General features: G+C 36.8%; 1 protein-coding gene across 9 annotated transcripts in view; it reads left to right on the top strand.

Moving 5' to 3' along the window:
• Positions 1–267: 267 nt before the first annotated feature.
• Positions 268–17703, top strand: part of SLTM (SAFB like transcription modulator) — a 43413-nt gene continuing 25977 nt past the window's right edge. For 2 of the 9 annotated variants that reach the window (XM_025295681.3, XM_025295680.3), the window contains exons 1-5: positions 273–575; positions 1539–1626; positions 12357–12442; positions 15325–15522; positions 16440–16487. In XM_025295681.3, coding sequence (XP_025151466.1) covers positions 414–575; positions 1539–1626; positions 12357–12442; positions 15325–15522; positions 16440–16487 — 582 coding nt within the window. In that variant the 5' untranslated portion in view covers positions 273–413. Of the gene's footprint in view, positions 576–1538; positions 1627–12356; positions 12443–15324; positions 15523–16439; positions 16488–17703 lie in introns of all 9 variants that reach the window. The other 7 variants (XM_025295682.3, XM_006042127.4, XM_025295690.3 and 4 more) reach the window with 4 other exon arrangements.

Here is a 17703-nt window from a genome sequence, read left to right as displayed (position 1 = left end):
TCTATGACGAGAGTGCCTGGCGCACTGCTATTGCTCAAGACTCGAGACGTTGCCAGAAAATGTGTAACGAAGCGGCGGAGGAACGGCGGCACGGCAGACGTTGGTGCGGTTGAACGCGCCCGATCTCCCAGTCCTAGTAAGGGGTCGCACCGCCCAGGTGGCCGCGATCCGCTTCCCGGCGCGCGCCGAGCGCCTTCCCTTATCCACCCCGTTAGTGCGCACGCGCGCCTGTCATCCGGGTGCTGGTGGCGGCTGCAGGTTGCGCCGGGGTGGCGAACAGGGGGCGGGGCCTGCGGCTCATTGTGCGCAGCGCTGCGCGGCGCCGGCGGCCGGCGAGGCCTGAGTCGAAGTTGGAGCCGCTGCCGCCACCCTGCAGTTCACTCGCTGCCTTGGCAGCGCGCCGCTCTTCTAAAATGGCTGCCGCTACCGGTGCTGTGGCAGCTTCGGCCGCCTCAGGTCAGGCAGAAGGTAAAAAGATCACCGATCTGCGGGTCATCGATCTCAAGTCCGAGCTGAAACGGCGGAACCTGGATATCACCGGAGTCAAGACCGTGCTCGTTTCCCGACTCAAGCAGGTGAGGCCCGGCGAGGTCCGGGAAGGCGAGCTTAGGCCGCGCCTCAGAGCCCCCACTACCGCCGCAGCCCCTGGCCGCTCAGCCTCCGGGGCCCACGGTGCGGTGCGGTGGGGAGGTCCCGGGCGTCGCCCGCGCGCGCGCGGGGAGAGTGAGGACCCTCCCGCAGCACCCCCGCCCCCGCGCGCCGGGCCGGGCCTGCCAGGGGCCCGCGAGCCGCCCGGGACTGGCCGCCGTAGCCGAGCGCGCCTCTGCCTCCCCCGGGACGTCCCCGCCAGGCTGCCGAGGGCTGCGGCCGGCCGGCGCGGCCTCCCAAGGGCGATCGTGGAGACCCGGGAGGCGCTCGGTCCCCAGTCTTTAGCGATGGTGAGCGCGTGCATTTCTTGGCCTCGTAGGGACTGGTTACTTTGGTGACTTCTGCAAAGTTACCGTTTAATTGTGCCCAACCGTTTTCTCCCCATACTAGCGGGGAATTGGTAGTGGGATTTGATGGGTGGGTAAGAGAAAGGATTGTCCGCTGGGTTTTCAGTTTTTGCATTAGCACAATAATTTGCTTTTTCTTCCCTGATTATCTTTTTGGTTTGAGTGAGCGTTGGAATTACAGTAGAGGAGAACTAAGTTTGCATTATAGACATTAGGGAAGCTCCTTTTCTTTACTTTCGTAGCTAGCAACTTTTCTGCAATTGAGAATATTTAGAGTTTTTTTCAGTATGATAATATGTGATAGTTAATTTTCTCGACTAGGTAAAGTGTAAAGCTCCATGTGATTTTTCTACCTAATGATATTTCCTCCTGAAAGTTTCTCTCACTTGTGTAGTTTAATTGCTCCTTTGTGAAGTTGGTTTATGAAATGACTGGCAATTCTAATGTCTTGAGGCTTGAGGTTTGCTAATTTTTTTTCATTTCGTTTTTATAAAATAAGTTTAGATAGACTGTGTAGCATATTAACTTCTCTTTCTAATGTAGGCTATTGAAGAGGAAGGAGGCGATCCAGATAATATTGAATTAACTGTTTCAACTGATACTCCAAACAAGAAACCAACCAAAGGCAAAGGTTGTTACGAGTTATAAACATATTTTAAAATATATTTTGGTTATATAACTTGCCTCTGCTCTTATGCTACTTGCCCTGTTTATATAGTGCTACTCTTTGCTATTTCCCTCTGGCACTCTGCCTTGTTGGGTCAAGGAAGAAAAGTACTGTTGCCAGGCTTTGGGTGACTAGTAGCCCTTAAGATTTGGCTGAAGTTGTCCTGAAAGTGAGACCAGTTCTTTATTGCTTCCGAATAAATTACAAAGTCAAGTTTCATAATATTTCTTCCTTCATAGTGTGAAGACCTGAAGAATAAAATATGGTTTAAAACATGTCTACCTTGCCCCACAATTGGCAGAGTATTGATGGAATTCCTACCAAATCTTTCACCTTGGCTCCTTGCTGTTTTCTCTAGTATATTAAAATTTTATAACCTTTGTATTTACTATTTTGTTTGTCTTGGTGAACTTAATTTGCATTTAGGCCATTATACATTCTAATTTTCAGTAAAACTCAAAAAGACCTCACCAGTCATACTAACAAGGTAGGGGAAAAAGAATCCAAAAATCCATGACTAATTAGCTTTAAAAAAAAAGTTTTAACTTACAGGGATATATTAAAGATTTCAATTTTCTAACTTTTAAACTAGGCCAGAATATATTTCTGGGATATGGTGATTTAGTGAATAGGTAAAGGTGGTTTAAGTTAACATTTTAACAGTGTAAGTTGGGCTTAGATATGTTTAAAAGGTTCTAGTTGGTGAAATCCTTATTTGAATAACTACCGATTTCTCGCTTTGTCCCATAAGGACAGTGTTAGAGGGTGGGCATTGTGTGGGTATCTGAATCCTGGTACCTACCTACAATTTCCTTGCAGCTGCAGCATTTTAAGCCTAACACTCTTTACTGCTTGAAGCGTTTGCTACTCTCTGCTGTAGACCAGATTGATTGCAGCTACAGTAAAATGGTTGAATGGAATAACTTTGAAAAGAAGGGAATAGTCAAGTTTGAGCTTAAGCAATCTGTATGAGTATCAGGACCAGGGACATCTTGATGGTATCTCTCTATGTGAGTTTTCTTACCTTTGCAAGAGTCTCCTGTTTGTGCCAAAGGAAATTAAAAAGGGCAAAGAAGCATTTCCAGGATAGGAAGGGAATGACTGGTGGAAATGGAGTTTACAGGAGTTACCTTGAAGATATGTGGCTTTCACTTAATTCTTGCCCAGTATATCACTTTGAGAGATACATTTCCCTGTGGTTAGAGAAGCATGTTGAGAAGCCTCTGCTGACAAACCCAGAGGCAATTTCAAAATGAGGAAGCATAAAAAAATTCAGGAATAAGTACATCAGGAATTAACCCTGTTTCTTACAGTGATTTCTTACAATGATTTTGATTCATGTCATTTATTTAGCACATTGTGGTAGTTTGATAGATGTTGTATGTTCACTGTGGTCCCAAGTTATTTAAGCTGATTAATGACTTAGCATGTAAAGTAAATCTCATTTATTTATTTTCACCTACTTTTAATTTCTGTGTGTATCCCTTTCTTTTTCAGTCATTAGGAACTTCATCTTACCGTTAGAAATAAATTCAGCAATAAACCATTTTAAGAAGTTTTTCAGTATACATATGTACATAGGTATATATGTGTATGTGTATAAAATAAGTATGTTAATTTTTCCCTCTTGTATAGATTATAAGGATACTTGAAATTTAATTTTTCCATAATCCTGATGTTAAGGTATCTTGTGGTATTTGGTTAGGAGTTGCAATATTAATTATTTGTCTGCAGCAGACTACAACTGAGTACTTCATCAGACTCATTCTGGGACATGTGTGATAAATAGTTCTTGTCTCCTTGAGTTCCATTTATTATTGTTCTCAAAATCCTATGAATTACAAAGAATATAATGTAAACCCCAAACTAAGAACCTGGTTTGAATTAATTTACAGTTAAAATGCTTATAAATAAGATTATTTTAAATTTTAAGTTTAGAAATAACTTTTAGGCATCAAATTTGAATAGGGAAACTTTAAATATATCAGTAATTAACAGATTTTTAAAATGAAATATTATTCTAAAATAAGGTTCTTTTTGCCACATCTTATTTCACTTAGTATCTGTCTTGAAAATAATTTTATCTTGATCATACTACTTTTCTTTCAGTGGGTCTACTTCTTTTTTATAAAAGTGGAAAATTTACTAGACCATCTGTAAGTATCTCTTAATTCTGAAATTTAATAATTATATGTAACCAGGAGCCAGAAGAAAAATTCTTTCTGTTGAGCTAAAATAGATATATAAGAAGGGAACAGGAAAGCTCACAGTTCCTGAGTTGATATAGATTTCTTCAGCTGAGCATACTAAAATAAAATAGGAAAAGAATAATGAAAGGGTTTACTTAGAGGCAGTCATGCAGAGAAAAGCAAGATAAAACATTTAATAGCTTGTTAGACAAAATAAATAATTCTTATGATGATGTGGCTTAATGTAGCAAGTAAAAGTTAAATGGTGTTGAATGATAAGGCGAGAGAAGCTTCATGGGTCTTAACATTTCTTAGGTGAAATATTAAGCTTGTTCTCTTACAAGTGCAGAGCCCCTGTTTCTTAAGAAAATTTTTTGTGTTAAAATGATTGTGTTTTGACAGATTAAAGGAAAAGGAATCTGCATTCTTAAGTATTTTGTGGGATATTTTAAAAATACTGTTATAAGCACAAACTCACAAATTTGTAACAAATGTTGATAATGTTATAGTGAGTCCAAATATTTATGACTAACATATTTGTAAAAATCTATCTGCTTGTAGTTGGTATGGTGAAATTTGTAGCTTAATTGGTTCTCAATTCTGAACCTTTTCTCATTCTCTTAGCTATGTAGAAGAAAGCTTCACCGGTGAGATTTATGGTTATTATTTGGGTGTGTGTTAGAAAGCGGTTAAACAGGTAGAACTAACTCCTCATTAGCCTCTTTTAGAGATTATAGATGTAAACTTTCTTTTGGTTCACTTGTAAATAGCATATCATTCTTTTGCATTTTCAACCTTTAGAGTCACCTAAACTTTGGCAAAAGTTACTTAAAGTAGTTAATCAGTGCAATATTCAGAAGTATATATAGTCAGTATTTAACTGAATTGAAACTCACAATACTTTAAGTTTTAAAAAATCTGATTTGTTCCCACTATAGAGTATATTTTTGGGTTACAGGTTTATCCAGACATAATGCTTGATTATGTGTGTAAAGTGCCATACTCAGTATACACAATCAGTATAATTAATTACATATTTTCTCTGTTAAGCTTTCTAAAATTTGTATGCCAAATAAGAATATAGTAATCAACCACATAAAATGAATTTAATATAGTATCATAGTAAACTGTAACTTTTTTTAACTGTAGTATGTTTGGGTGTTAAGGAAATTTTAATCAGAACTGTGGCATTGAGAAGTATTCTGAGGCCAAAAGTATGAAATCTTTTTTGGGTACCTACTGGGCTAGAAGCTCTGTGAGGGTAAGGACAGTCTTTTATTTACATTAGTTTCTGTAATGCCTAGCAGGTTGCTTTGCACACAAGAGGTGCTCAGAAAATATTTGTTGAATGAATACCAAGAGTCATGTGATGACTTTCTTAACAACTGCTTTGAAAAATATTTCTTTTGGTGCTTACTTTTAACTGCATATTTCTTTGTAGGAAGCACTGTATCAGAGATTAATAGTCTTTACTATCTTATATATGATTTTTCTTTTTAAGGTGCCTTTCTCAAAAACACTAGTGGCTTCTCCTTAAACACTGATATGTGAAATACACTTACTTTTAGAACACACGAATCATGGGCACCTGCCTTTTGTCCCTTACCAAGTTGTTGCTGTGTTGGAAAGCCTCATAACTTTTGCTAGAATATTGTCTGACCTCAAAAGTTGTATATGTCATTTTCATTTTACAAAATCAGGCAGTTTTACCTCTGTTCTTAAAATCAGCATTCGATTTATGCAGTTATATATGATGGATTATGTTTATTATCCAAGTACTTTTTTTACTTTTATTGTGTCAAATATGGTGTGTATCAACAATCTTGGTGGAGAGATAGGTAAAATTTTCTAGTACTTTAAGAAAATATCTTTCTCCATGTCATTCACCTTCTAGGCATTTTGAATCAAGGGCAGAAGATTCTGACTTTCTCTTTCATGAACTCATGTAAAATGAAGTGTGAATTGTCTAGGAATTAGAGGAAAAAGCAATCATTATTACCAGTTGGTGGCATCAGAAATGACTTTAATGAAGAGGTTGAATAATGGCTTAGGGTTTACGGCTGAAATCTACTGATTTATTTAAGATCTCACATATGACAGTAAAAGGGCCTCAGTGTGGTGCAATTCCAGGAGTTAACCGTTCATACCATAAACTTCACAGTCCCAGTTAGCCTCTAGTTCTGGTATCCTGAAATAATTTGTATTACGGCTTTACAGAATTGTTTTCCAGATCATAAAAGTGAAATGTTTTCATTTTTAAAACTAGATAATCTAGAAAAGTACAAAAAAAGTGAAAATTGCCCATAATTCCACCACTCTGACTTTATCAGAAGTTACATTTTATTGATCTAAGCTGTATATGTGTACATGTGCATGTACTTGTAAGAGGTTTATGTTTAAGGATTTTTTTTGTTTGTTTGTTTTTTACCTTTTTGAGAACTAATACAAGTTTATACCTACTCTAGGTGTTTTGTGGAAGGTAGGCAGAATTTAAATTTTCTCTAGTCTGGAGAATCTGAAAATAGTAACCTTCCTCATATTCTTACTCCAGCTTCTTTGGTTACACTCAATCTGACCTACATTAGAGTCATTTAAGTTTTAAAAAATACAGATACAAGGCTCCTGCCCCCCAGAGAGTTGGTTTTGTTTACTCTTTGGGGGGCCCAGGAATCAGTATTTTCTAAAAGTTCCCCAGGTGATTCTCAAGCAGCTAAAGAACCACTGGGTGCTCTAGCCTCATTGAAATTTAGCATCATTTTCATTCATCCCTTTCTGCCTGTTGGTTAGTTCTCTATACCTTACACAATTAGTCTCTATTTGCATATATATGTGATAAATTCTCTATACAGTTTTCAGAAAACTTCCATATTGCTTTACTTGATTTGCACAAAAATGCTGAGAGTTAAGCAGTACTACTTTCTTTTAATTGATTGGATAGAAAAGTAATCCACTAAGAACTCAGTTACATTTTTGGTGCCTTTGAAAATCTTGTGCAAATGTTCACAGGTATGTGTGGATGTTCAGTTTGGTTGTCTTTAGATGATAAAGTTAAGAGATTTTTAAAATACATATTTGGTATTTTTCAGATTTACTTTATTATGTGAATATGAATTATCTTTATGGTAGACTTTTTAAAAATAATAAAATGACCTATGGGATGACTGCTATGTTCAACACAATGTGCAAATCAGAAATCTGATTTCTTTAACACAAGAGAGGCTAAAACACATGCAAACAGTTAACACAAGACAGTAGTACATGATTATTTTAAGATTTTGTGCAACTGGGGAGAGGTTGTTGCTGGAAACGTTAACATTGTTCTGTTTGGCCTGGTCTCAGTCTTATTCCCTCTTCTCTAACAGAAATTTGTGACTGAACCTTTTCTGCGTTTCATAACTTCCGTTAATATTTAGTGGAGAAGTTACTCAGCCACGAAGTTTTTTGGCAAATTACTTTAAACTCTACTTACTAAGTAGATTTTTTGTTTTGTTTTTGTTTTTGGAGGTATTCTGAACTTGAAGAGGAAAATTACCAACCCTTTTAAGAACATAAGGAGAAAACCAAATTTTCATCTTGAAATCTATATTCTTAATTCTGAAACACAAGTATTCTGAAAAGTTTGGCAAAAGTGAAGCTATTTATAATGTTATTTCCGTGATAAATTGAGAGACTGTTCCAGAAGCCATTGGGAGGTTTAAATTAATAATTGGTATATATACTATTGTACTCTTTTAAAATCTGACAGTTCTAAAACATGTCTGGCCCCAGTGGTTTCATTAAGGGTTTGTGGACCTATACAAACTTACGATGCATAAATAAGGAGGTGTTTTAGCATCTTCTTCCTTTGGTGTATTTTTACTTTTGACTCTATAATCGTGCAAAGAACATTGCAGTGTATTTTATGTAATTTCAAGATAGCTGTATGTTACTACTATGATAGTTTGAGATGTGATAAGTGATTTTGCTTCCATTTTTTATTTTGCTATTCAGACTATCTTTATGCTCAATTTCTTTTTCAGTTTTGCTCCTCAAAGCATTAGTTAGGCTTCTGTTTACATTGCACTTTGAGTTAGCTTCCTCATCCTGGTGGTGCTGCTTTCCTTTGGACCAGTTCATATTTCTTTGGTACATGCCAGATTCCTTGAAGGACAAAAGATTCATTTATTAGTTTGTTATAGGACATTTCATAGCACAGGCTTACATGGGAGATGAGGTATAAATGGTTACTGACTGTACAAAAATGTGTCTAAGCTGGTGGTGCTTGTTGAATTAAGTGGGATTTGACTTTTGAGTTATTTCTTATCTGTGACATCATAAAAGTTAGGAATCTATAGATGTACTTTGTAGTATCATTCAACTCCAAGTTTACAGTCCTTACTGACAATATGGGGTTGTACATGATGCTGATTTGATTGGCATGTCACAGTGAGGCTGAATAAAAGTCTGAACTTTGTTTACTGCTAGCGTTCAGCTTAGAAACTACACCATCATCATTCAAGATCTATATAATGCTCATTATATAGCACTGTACTAGGTTCTAGGCTGGATGATGAACATCATAGCTGTCTGAGAGGTGAATTATCTTTGTACAGGGGAAGGATGATACTTTTTATAAAGGAAGAGATTACAATATAGTTGCTAATTGAGCATGTGTAAATAAATGCAGTTACAGATTATGAGAGCAGTCAAAAATTAGTGCGGAGAATGTCAGTTTAAGGTTATTATTAGTTTCATTAATGTATGTTTGAAAAATCTTGTCCTTTTAGTTTTTATGTTTATAAGCTGATGACACATTGTGTCCAGTGCTTTCATGTGATACAATTGTTAACAACAATAAAGGATAGCAATTTGGACCTTTCTCTGTATCTCTGTCTCTTGCTGCCTGTTTGTCATGGGACAAGTTACATAATCTCTGTGACTCTCTCATTTAAAAATTTTACAGATGTGGCTTGTGGAGCCTCTGTTCATGCTAAAAGAGATGACATTTTTAACTGCTGGCACATTGTAGCTAAGCTTTTGTCATTTTTGAGGAGTGGAGTAGACCTGGGTTTAAACTGAAGCACTGCCCTTACTAGCTTTGTAATCTGATTAACTTTTCAGTGTTTTGTAGAAAGGGGCTAGTTAAGAGGATAAAGTACATGCATTGATATATCTGAAGCATGTATTCTAGTGCCTGCACTGTGGAAGCTGCTTGAGCAGCAGTAGTGACTGCATCTGTTGTTTTTGTTGATGTAGTGTAATTTGGTTTTCCTTTAAGTAAATTAAGGCAAGTGAAACTCGCCATGGAGTGTGCGTAGTATATGTAGCTTGTCATTATGCTGAGGGCTTCCATTTCAAAGATGGTATCTATAAATTGAGTTAACCACTTCTTACTAAAATAATGTCTTTTAAGTAGGTCATAGTAAGATGAAGTGGAAAGAATTTTAGTCCTGGAAATGAAGCCTTGGCTTCTCAGTCTGACAGTGCCGTTTACTAGCCTTGGGCAGGCTGTGTAACCTTGGTTCATTTTCTCTTTTGTAAAGTTGTGATTACTTGCCCTATTTACTGTGGGGTGCTAGAAGAAAATCACCTGAACTTTTTTAAAGTGCTTTGCAAATTATACAATACAAATGCATTTTATATTTATAAAGAGTAAATAGTATTTGCAAATTATCTGAAGGAATATCACTCAAAAGCTCTGCTCTATAGGTTATTTGGTGGTGTGGGTGTTGGGGGTGGGTGGTGGAATCCTGTAGCTTTAAAAAGCTTATTTCTTCTCAAAGCTTTAAGGTTTTATATTGTGGTGGTTGTTGTTCAGTCACTCATTCGCTTCCGACTCTTTGCAACCCCATTGGCTGCAGCATGTCAGGCTTCTCTGTCCATCTCCTGGAACGTGCTCAAACTCGTGTGTTGAGTCGGTGATGCCAGCCAACCATCTCATCCTTTGTCGTCCTCTTCTTCTCCTGCCTTCAATCTTGCCTATCATCAGTTCAGTTCAGTTCAGTCCTCAGTCATGTCCAACTCTTTGCAACTCCATGGACTGCGGCATGCCAGACTTCCCTGTCCATCACAGACTCCCAGAGTTGCTCAAACTTGTGACCATCTAATCGGTGATGCCATCCAGGCATCTCATTTTCTCCCGTCCCCTTCTCCTCCTGCCTTCAATCTTTCCCAACATCAGGGTCTTTGCTAATGAGTTGGCTCTTCGCATCAGGTGGCCAAGTACTGGAGTTTCAGCTTCAACACCACTCCTTCCAATGAATATTCAGGACTGATTTCTTTTAGGATTGACTGGTTTGATCTCCTTGCAGTCCAAGGAACTCTCAAGAGTCTTCTCTAACACCACAGTTCAAAAGCATCAATTCTTTGACACTCAGCCTTCTTTATGGTCCAACTCTCACATCCATATATGACTAGTGGAAAAACCACAGCTTTGACTATACAGACCTTTGTCAGCAAAGTAATGTCTCTGCTTTTTAAGATGCTGTCTAGGTTTGTCATAGCTTTTTTCCCAAGAAGAAAGTGTCTATTAATTTCATGACTGCAGTCACCGTCTGCAGTGACTTTGGAGCCCAAGAAAATAAAGTCTGTCACTGTTTCCATTGTTTCCCCATCTATTTGCCATGAAGTGATGGGACCAGATGCCATGATCTTAGTTTTCTGAATGTTGAGTTTTAAGCCAATTTTTTCACTCTCCTCTTTCACTTTCATCAAGAGGCTCTTTAATCCTTCTTCACTTTCTGCCATAAGGGTGGTGTCATCTGCATATCTGAGGTTATTGATGTTTCTCTCTGCAGTCTTGATTCCAGCTTGTGCTTCATCCAGCCCAGCATTCCGCATGATGTACTCTGCATGTAAGTTAAATAAGCAGGGTGACAATATACAGCCTTGACATACTTCTTTCCCAATTTGGAACTAGACTGTTGTTCCATGTCTGGTTCTAACTGTTGCTTCTTGACCTGCATACAGGTTTCTCAGGAGGCAGGTAAGGTGGTCTGATATTCCCATCTCTTTTAAGAATTTTCCACATTTTGTTGTGATCCACATAGTCAAAGGCTTTAGCATAGTCATTGAATCAGAAATAGATGTTTTTCTGGAATTCTCTTGCTTTTTCTATGATCTGTGATAGAACAGTTTAGTAAGCTCTTTCTCACCTGATACTATTTTATTTTTTAAGGAAGGAACATCTCCCTCATTGCCCTTGTAGTAGCTTCTAATTTGTGTTTTCTCTAAAATACAAATGCCACTAAGTTCTACATTTTGTTTCTTTTTTGTTTCACACAAGCCCTCAGGGGTATGAAGACCTCTTTTACCTCACTGGATAAAAGAAAACTCTTTACTCTTCATCTTTTCACATACCTGGAAGAACCAGTATCTTGTTCCCTTTTTATCTCTCATTCATGGGAAGGATTTCCAATTGGGATTAGATGGCAGATAGGAGCTGGTGAAGAGACATGGGAAAGGGGGTTAACCTAACTTTTTTTTTTACAGTTACTACACAGCCAAACTCTCTCCTCTGGGGTCATGGAAGCTTGAGATAGGTATGTGGCAGTTCCTGTTTTAGGCCAAGGAAAGGTTGAATAGTTGGCTTCAGGAGAAGACATCCATTAACATCTCAAAATAAATAAATTTTTAAAACCTTAATAGTAAAATTTTAAGAGCTGTGATTTTTTAAAAATAGCATTTCTGATACATTATGGGTTATCTAAGTAGATTTTTATGGACTTGCTTGAAAACACAAACTTTTAGCCTTGGATCTGTGGAAAACATGTGTGTGTGTAAAACATTTTAAAAATTCCAACCACCAATTTTCAAAGTTTTGAAATTGAAGGTTGGGTCAGGGAGGCCTGTAGTCTATCTGGAAGCTGTTAACAGTTTTTGGTCTGAAGTAATTTCTACTTGCCTTAAGTCAGTTAAATCAGTCATCATGTTAAAGCACTACTTAATATTTAGGCCTTTGGAGAAACACAAAATAAACATAAAAGCAGTCACTGTACTTCAGGTATTTATTTAAATGATGAGCAAGAGGTACCCGACAGAACAAGGCAGTATACCATCAGCTGATCATGGGTTGTGAGGTGTCAAGTGTGAGAATTGTATTTTAGAGAAAGCTTGTTGGCAAGAACAACTTAGGAAGGCTTTATGGGGGATATGAGCTTGAATTTAGCTATCAGATGTCTGGTTATGTATACAGTTAGTAGAGTACTGTTGAAAGGTGATGCTGCTTCTGGGAGAATTGAAGATAGAGAATTTGGTGTAAAGAAAAATGGATCTCATATGTCAAGTCAGTGAAGATGATGGGTTCATATGTAGGATTAATTATTTGCACAGTTTATTTTAGTGAAATGCAACAGCATGACATTGTTCATAAAGCTTTTTTTTTTGGTTTGGGACAGCTATGGCCAGGTGGTTTATAAGCAGTTGGCATTTGGTTCGTCAGATGATTTTGGGAGTGGAGAGTGATACCTCGGGGTAAACTTGTCTGAATGTTTTTTGCTCTTAAAGTAATAAAATATTGGTTGTTAGCCCATTTTCCTTCTTTCGCAGGTAAAAAACAGGAAGCAGATGAGTTGAGTGGAGATGCTTCTGTGGAAGATGATGCTTTTGTCAAGGTAAAGTGTTAATTACACAGGTTAAGATGTCTGTTTTGAGCCTAGTATTTTGCATGATGAATTCATGCATTTTGCTTTAATAATAGACACTGAAATATGTTGGTTAATAGGTATAGAGACAAATAATATTGTCAATCTTACTAATTCTCATAGTTGAGAAATATAATAAATAACTTCAGTTAAATGAAACAAAGCAAAGAATGTTTGTTCGGGGAGACATAGGGGCCAGAGGAACAGGTACAGGACAATTTATACCTTAGTTCCTGGACAGGGTATTGCCCATCACATTTAGCTTTTGTATAAATAATATACAGAAATCAGATTAATGTAGTCTTTAAAATGGAGAAAGTTGCTGATGTATTGCTACTTAGTGAAGATCAGATTAAGAAATGTGTTTTGCCCATTAAAGATAAATAAACCAGGTCTTTATTGGTTTAAAAAGAATATATTTTATTTTAAGAATGTCCAACTAGGAGAACAGAGTATGTAATTTTAATTGAGGTTGTGGCAGTTTTATATACTGTTGCTTATAATCATAGTTTTTATTGTTGTTGTTTTCATTTTAATGAAATGTGATCTCCTATTGACTGATCATTAGGTCTTAAGTAGTGTGGCATTTGCAGGAATTATTTAATGAGCATAGTTCCTTTTAAATTACATACATTTACACCCCATGTATTCTGTTTTCTATGTACAGTTAGGTCATATTACCATAACATCTCGGATGTCTGTGTGGTCCACCATGAAGTCAGCTCATGTCCCTTCACTCACCCATTTCCTACCATCTAACTCTCTGCCCTCCCCACACACAGGCTACATAGGCACCATGTACCTCATTCTTTGTATCTTGCACTTAGACGGCAGGCATAGAGAGAAAGCGATGTTTGGTTGAGGAGTTAGCCCTGAAGTCAGGTAATTCAGGAAATATGTGCTCAGGGATCATTAAAATGGGTGATTGCATACCTTATAACCGGCTTTTTTTGAGCCTTTAAGGACTGTTCAGTCTTTGTTTTCTGTTATCCTTGTGGTATATCTTCCATTAGGTTTATTTCTTTGCTCTCATTTTCTCGAGTTGTCTTCACTAGTGAGTGTATGATTAAGCCAAAACTATCCATAAGCTGGAAAAAACATTGTGACTTAGTAAAAACCCTTTTAGTTTTCAAATTTCTAACTTCCTTTCAGCTCTTCAGTGCACAAAAATGTTTCAGTCATTTAAAATGTACTGCTGCTGCTAAGTCACTTCAGTCACGTCCGACTCTGTGTGACCCCATAGACTGCAGCCTACTAGGCTCCCCCGTCCCTAGGATTCTCCAGGCAAGAACACTGGAGTGGGTTGTTGCCATTTCCTTCTCCAATGCATGAAAGTGAAAAGTGAAAGTGAAGTCGCTCGTGTCCGACTCTTTGCAACCCCGTGGACTGCAGCCTACCAGGCTCCTCCATCCATGGGATTTTCCAGGCAAGAGTACTGGAGTTGGGGTGCCATTGCCTTCTCCATAAAATGTTACAAGGAGATGTAATATTGCTGTCATATATGTACCACAAAGGATGCCTTTGTGTAATTATTAAATTAACCTGGTCATAATGTCTAAAAGAACAAAAGAACTTTTACAAAATTCTATTTAAATGTATCGTTACTTTTTTATATTTCTTTTTCCCTTTGGAGGTATCCTCATGTGTGATAAATATGATAGAAACAAAGTGGATATACTTTCTCAGAGTTGGAATTTTGGAATTTATACAGTGATGGTGGGTAAATATCACCTATTGCTTAGATATGTGAATACTGTAGAAATTACTTTTACTTGTAAGTGAGGAGAATAGTCAAAATTGTCACTTCAAAGTAGATGAAATTCCCTCAGTGACTTCCCTTGTTTTGTTTTTTTATTCTGCACCAATTCTTCTGGCATCATATGACCAACCACCGACTCCATTTTCAGTTCCCAGTTTTCCCCCACTCATAGGCAGATAAGTTGGTTAAACCTGCTGTCCCAGAGATGACCTGCTCCCCAAGCACTGCACCTTCCACACAATCATGTTTCTTCTCTGTGCCTACCTTCCCAGAAATTTCTAGTCCCTCATTGCAGTTCATCTATGAATAATTAATAGTTATACCCCTACACTTGTCCCCCTTTAACCCAGAAACCTTTAAATCTGTTGTTTAACTCCTTTAAATCTCACCATGAGAGTAGGAAAGGAGGAAGAATGTCCATTGTTTTCAACCCTTTGTCTGCAGTTAATGAGAGAGGGAACTAGGCTGATTGCTGCTTTTCTTTATTTCTACTGAGGTACCCTTATATCCATAAACTTTGAGAGGCAAACAGATATTCTTTCCCTCAGAGAGAATCCCAATCTATGTTCCCTGTTTAATTGGCTTTGTGGCATGCTGGTAGATTGCAAAACTGATTAGTTATTTACATATTTGTAAGAACAGACATTGGTGTAACAGTTGGGATTCCTTATTATAAATTAGAAATAAAGTTTATATTATCATATATAAGATGTCCACAGGCTTTGAAGGTAAGCGAAACTGGCGTGTAGAAAGAAGAAGTCATTTCTTTGAAGCCATGTCTTATAGGAAAGCTCATAGGATGTGACTTGGTAAATATTATAACTGGAACTTGAGAGCAATCCAGTTAGCGTATATGTATTTCAGTGTAAGTGATTTGGGAACTCAGATGCATAGTTTAATGATCTTGGTATTAGACCCCCCCTCTGTTTTTAAAGGCACAGTTAGTATGTAATATAAAATTATTGAACTTTGAGAGTAATGTCAAAATATGATAGAAGTGAAGGCATTTAGAGATTTAAATTACCAAAAAGGTTTGGTGGATAGCCCACAGTACTTTGCCTCGAATTGTATCAAATTTTCTTACCATTAAAAGGACTGTGAATTGGAGAATCAAGAGGCACATGAACAAGATGGAAATGACGAACTGAAGGACTCTGAAGAATTTGGTGAAAATGAAGAAGAAAATGTGCATTCCAAGGAGTTACTTTCTGCAGAAGAGAACAAGACAGCTCATGAATTAATAGAGGCAGAAGCAGTAGAAGATATAGAAAAAGAGGACATCGAAAGTCAGGTCTTTAGCCAGTTTTTTTAAAACGTGATACAGTTTAAGTACTAAATAATAAAAAAAGTATTTTTCTAGTTCAATGTGGAAGTCACAGAACTTTGAAAAAATATATTTTTAAAGTTACTTATAAATCACTCAGAGTCCTGCAATCTAAGATGACCTTTCAGTTTTTGGTTATTATTTTCCACATATGTATATGTTTTTACCTAGTAGTTATCATGCTATAAATTGCTATTTAGTCTATATATTTTCACATAATATATAATTACTTCAAAATTCATACATTACATCATAATTTACTAGACTGTTTTCTGGGTGTCTAGTAGCTACTCTTTTAATTTGGGATATTTAAGTTTTAAGTTGTTTATTATCCCACTATGAAAGAGTGTACCAATTTAACACTAACCTTGCCAACATTACCAGATAGTAAGCTTTTTTTTCCCTATTTTAGTAGATGTAAAACATTAATTTGCATTTATTTGGTTATTATCAAGGGTGGGGAAATTACTTATGAAAGTTTAACTTAAAAGCTTTAAAGGTATAATTTTTAAATCTTTTCTTTGAATGAAAGAGACCATTTGTCCTGCTTTGAAGCATGTTAGTACATCTTAAGAAAATCAGTGGAATAGGGGGTCAGTATTCATGCTTAGAACACTATGTTCTACCTAGCTTAATAAATGAAGGGCTCATGAAAGACTTGTTTCTAATTCTTATTTTGGTTTCTAATTCTTCTATCAATGTGACTAAGCTTTTATGTTGGCATAAAAATATAGTCTGAATTATTAAGCATTGGCTAAATACCCATGGTATCCATAGACACTGCACAGAACATGAGGCAAGTGATAATCGGGTGTAGCATAAAAGCATTCTCATGTTACCCAGATATTTTGTAAAGCAAAGCTATTGTATACCCTTTTACTTAGGAAATTGAAGCTCAAGAAGGTGAAGATGATACCTTTCTAACAGCCCAAGTAAGTTTACATTTAGTCCTATAAATTTGATATTGTTGGGTGGAAGGGCTTGGAAAAGGAATCTCATTTTGACTTCATAATTATTTAATTCATAAAATTGCCTTAAATATAATACTGAGTTACATGGTATATACAAAATACTTTAAATTGGTGGCTGAAATTTCTCTTGCTGTGGAGATAATTGGAAGTTATTAAAATAAGGTTCCTACCATTTTCAAAATAAAAACAGTCTATCCTTTTTCTAAAACATAAGTCTAGTTATCAGTTTTTTGGGAAACCTTCACACTCCTTGATTTTTTTTTTTTTTTTTTTTTGGTCACTTTGGTATGAAATAAATCATTTAAAAGTACTAATATCCTATTAAAGCTTTAAAATTTTGTCAATTTAACACCCCTATGATAAATATAGTATAAAAATGATAAAAATCTGTTTAAGTAATTTACTTGGGATATGTGTATACATGTGGGTATGTGTGTATGTGTAGAAAATGATTTCTCTTGTGCATTAGATTTTGTTTTTGGTCTATGTGATATGCATAGTGTACATTTTAAAGCATGATGTACAGGTGCTGTAAACAGACATTTATAGCTCAATTTCTGTATTAAAAATTAACCTTTATCTTTTTCCCATTAGTGTACTCAAGAATACCTTGTTCATGTACCCTCTTTAAATAGTATACTTTCAAATAGATATAAGGGTTCCCATTCCCTCTGTTTACTAGATTTAGGAAAAATAGTGATCAGGTGTGCTATTTCCTCACTGTAATATTTGCTGCAAGGGTATATAATGTGGTGTATATTCATAGCCTGCTTAGCTGATTACCTCTGGTCACTCCTTTATCCCAGCTCTCTTAGGTTTGGAATGCTGGTGAGGCTGTATATTGGTTCTCTGTGTTCATTGTAACGGGAGAAATTGCATTTCTGGGGGAAATGTTTTTGGTAGTTTGGAATATTCAGGAAGGAAATGTTAGGACTGTGAAAGTCTGTAGACTTCCCCCTCCATACTATCCTCAGGTATGTTCATTTTTGAATGATAAAATATAGATGAGGAAGATTAACTCCCAAATTGGAGGAGTACCTTTTCTAGATATGAACTGAATTTGCAAAAAGGTAGAGTTGAACTCTCATATTCATTGGTAAAAAGTTTTTAAATTTTCATCAAGGGCCTCTCCTTCCATTGCACAAGTTGGAGTGTGTGAAGGGTTACATCTGAGTGT

Source organism: Bubalus bubalis, chromosome 11, assembly GCF_019923935.1.
Source record: "Bubalus bubalis isolate 160015118507 breed Murrah chromosome 11, NDDB_SH_1, whole genome shotgun sequence".
Lineage (NCBI taxonomy): Eukaryota > Metazoa > Chordata > Mammalia > Artiodactyla > Bovidae > Bubalus > Bubalus bubalis.
Note: the sequence above shows the minus strand (reverse complement) of the source record. Positions and strands in the feature narration are given on the sequence as shown.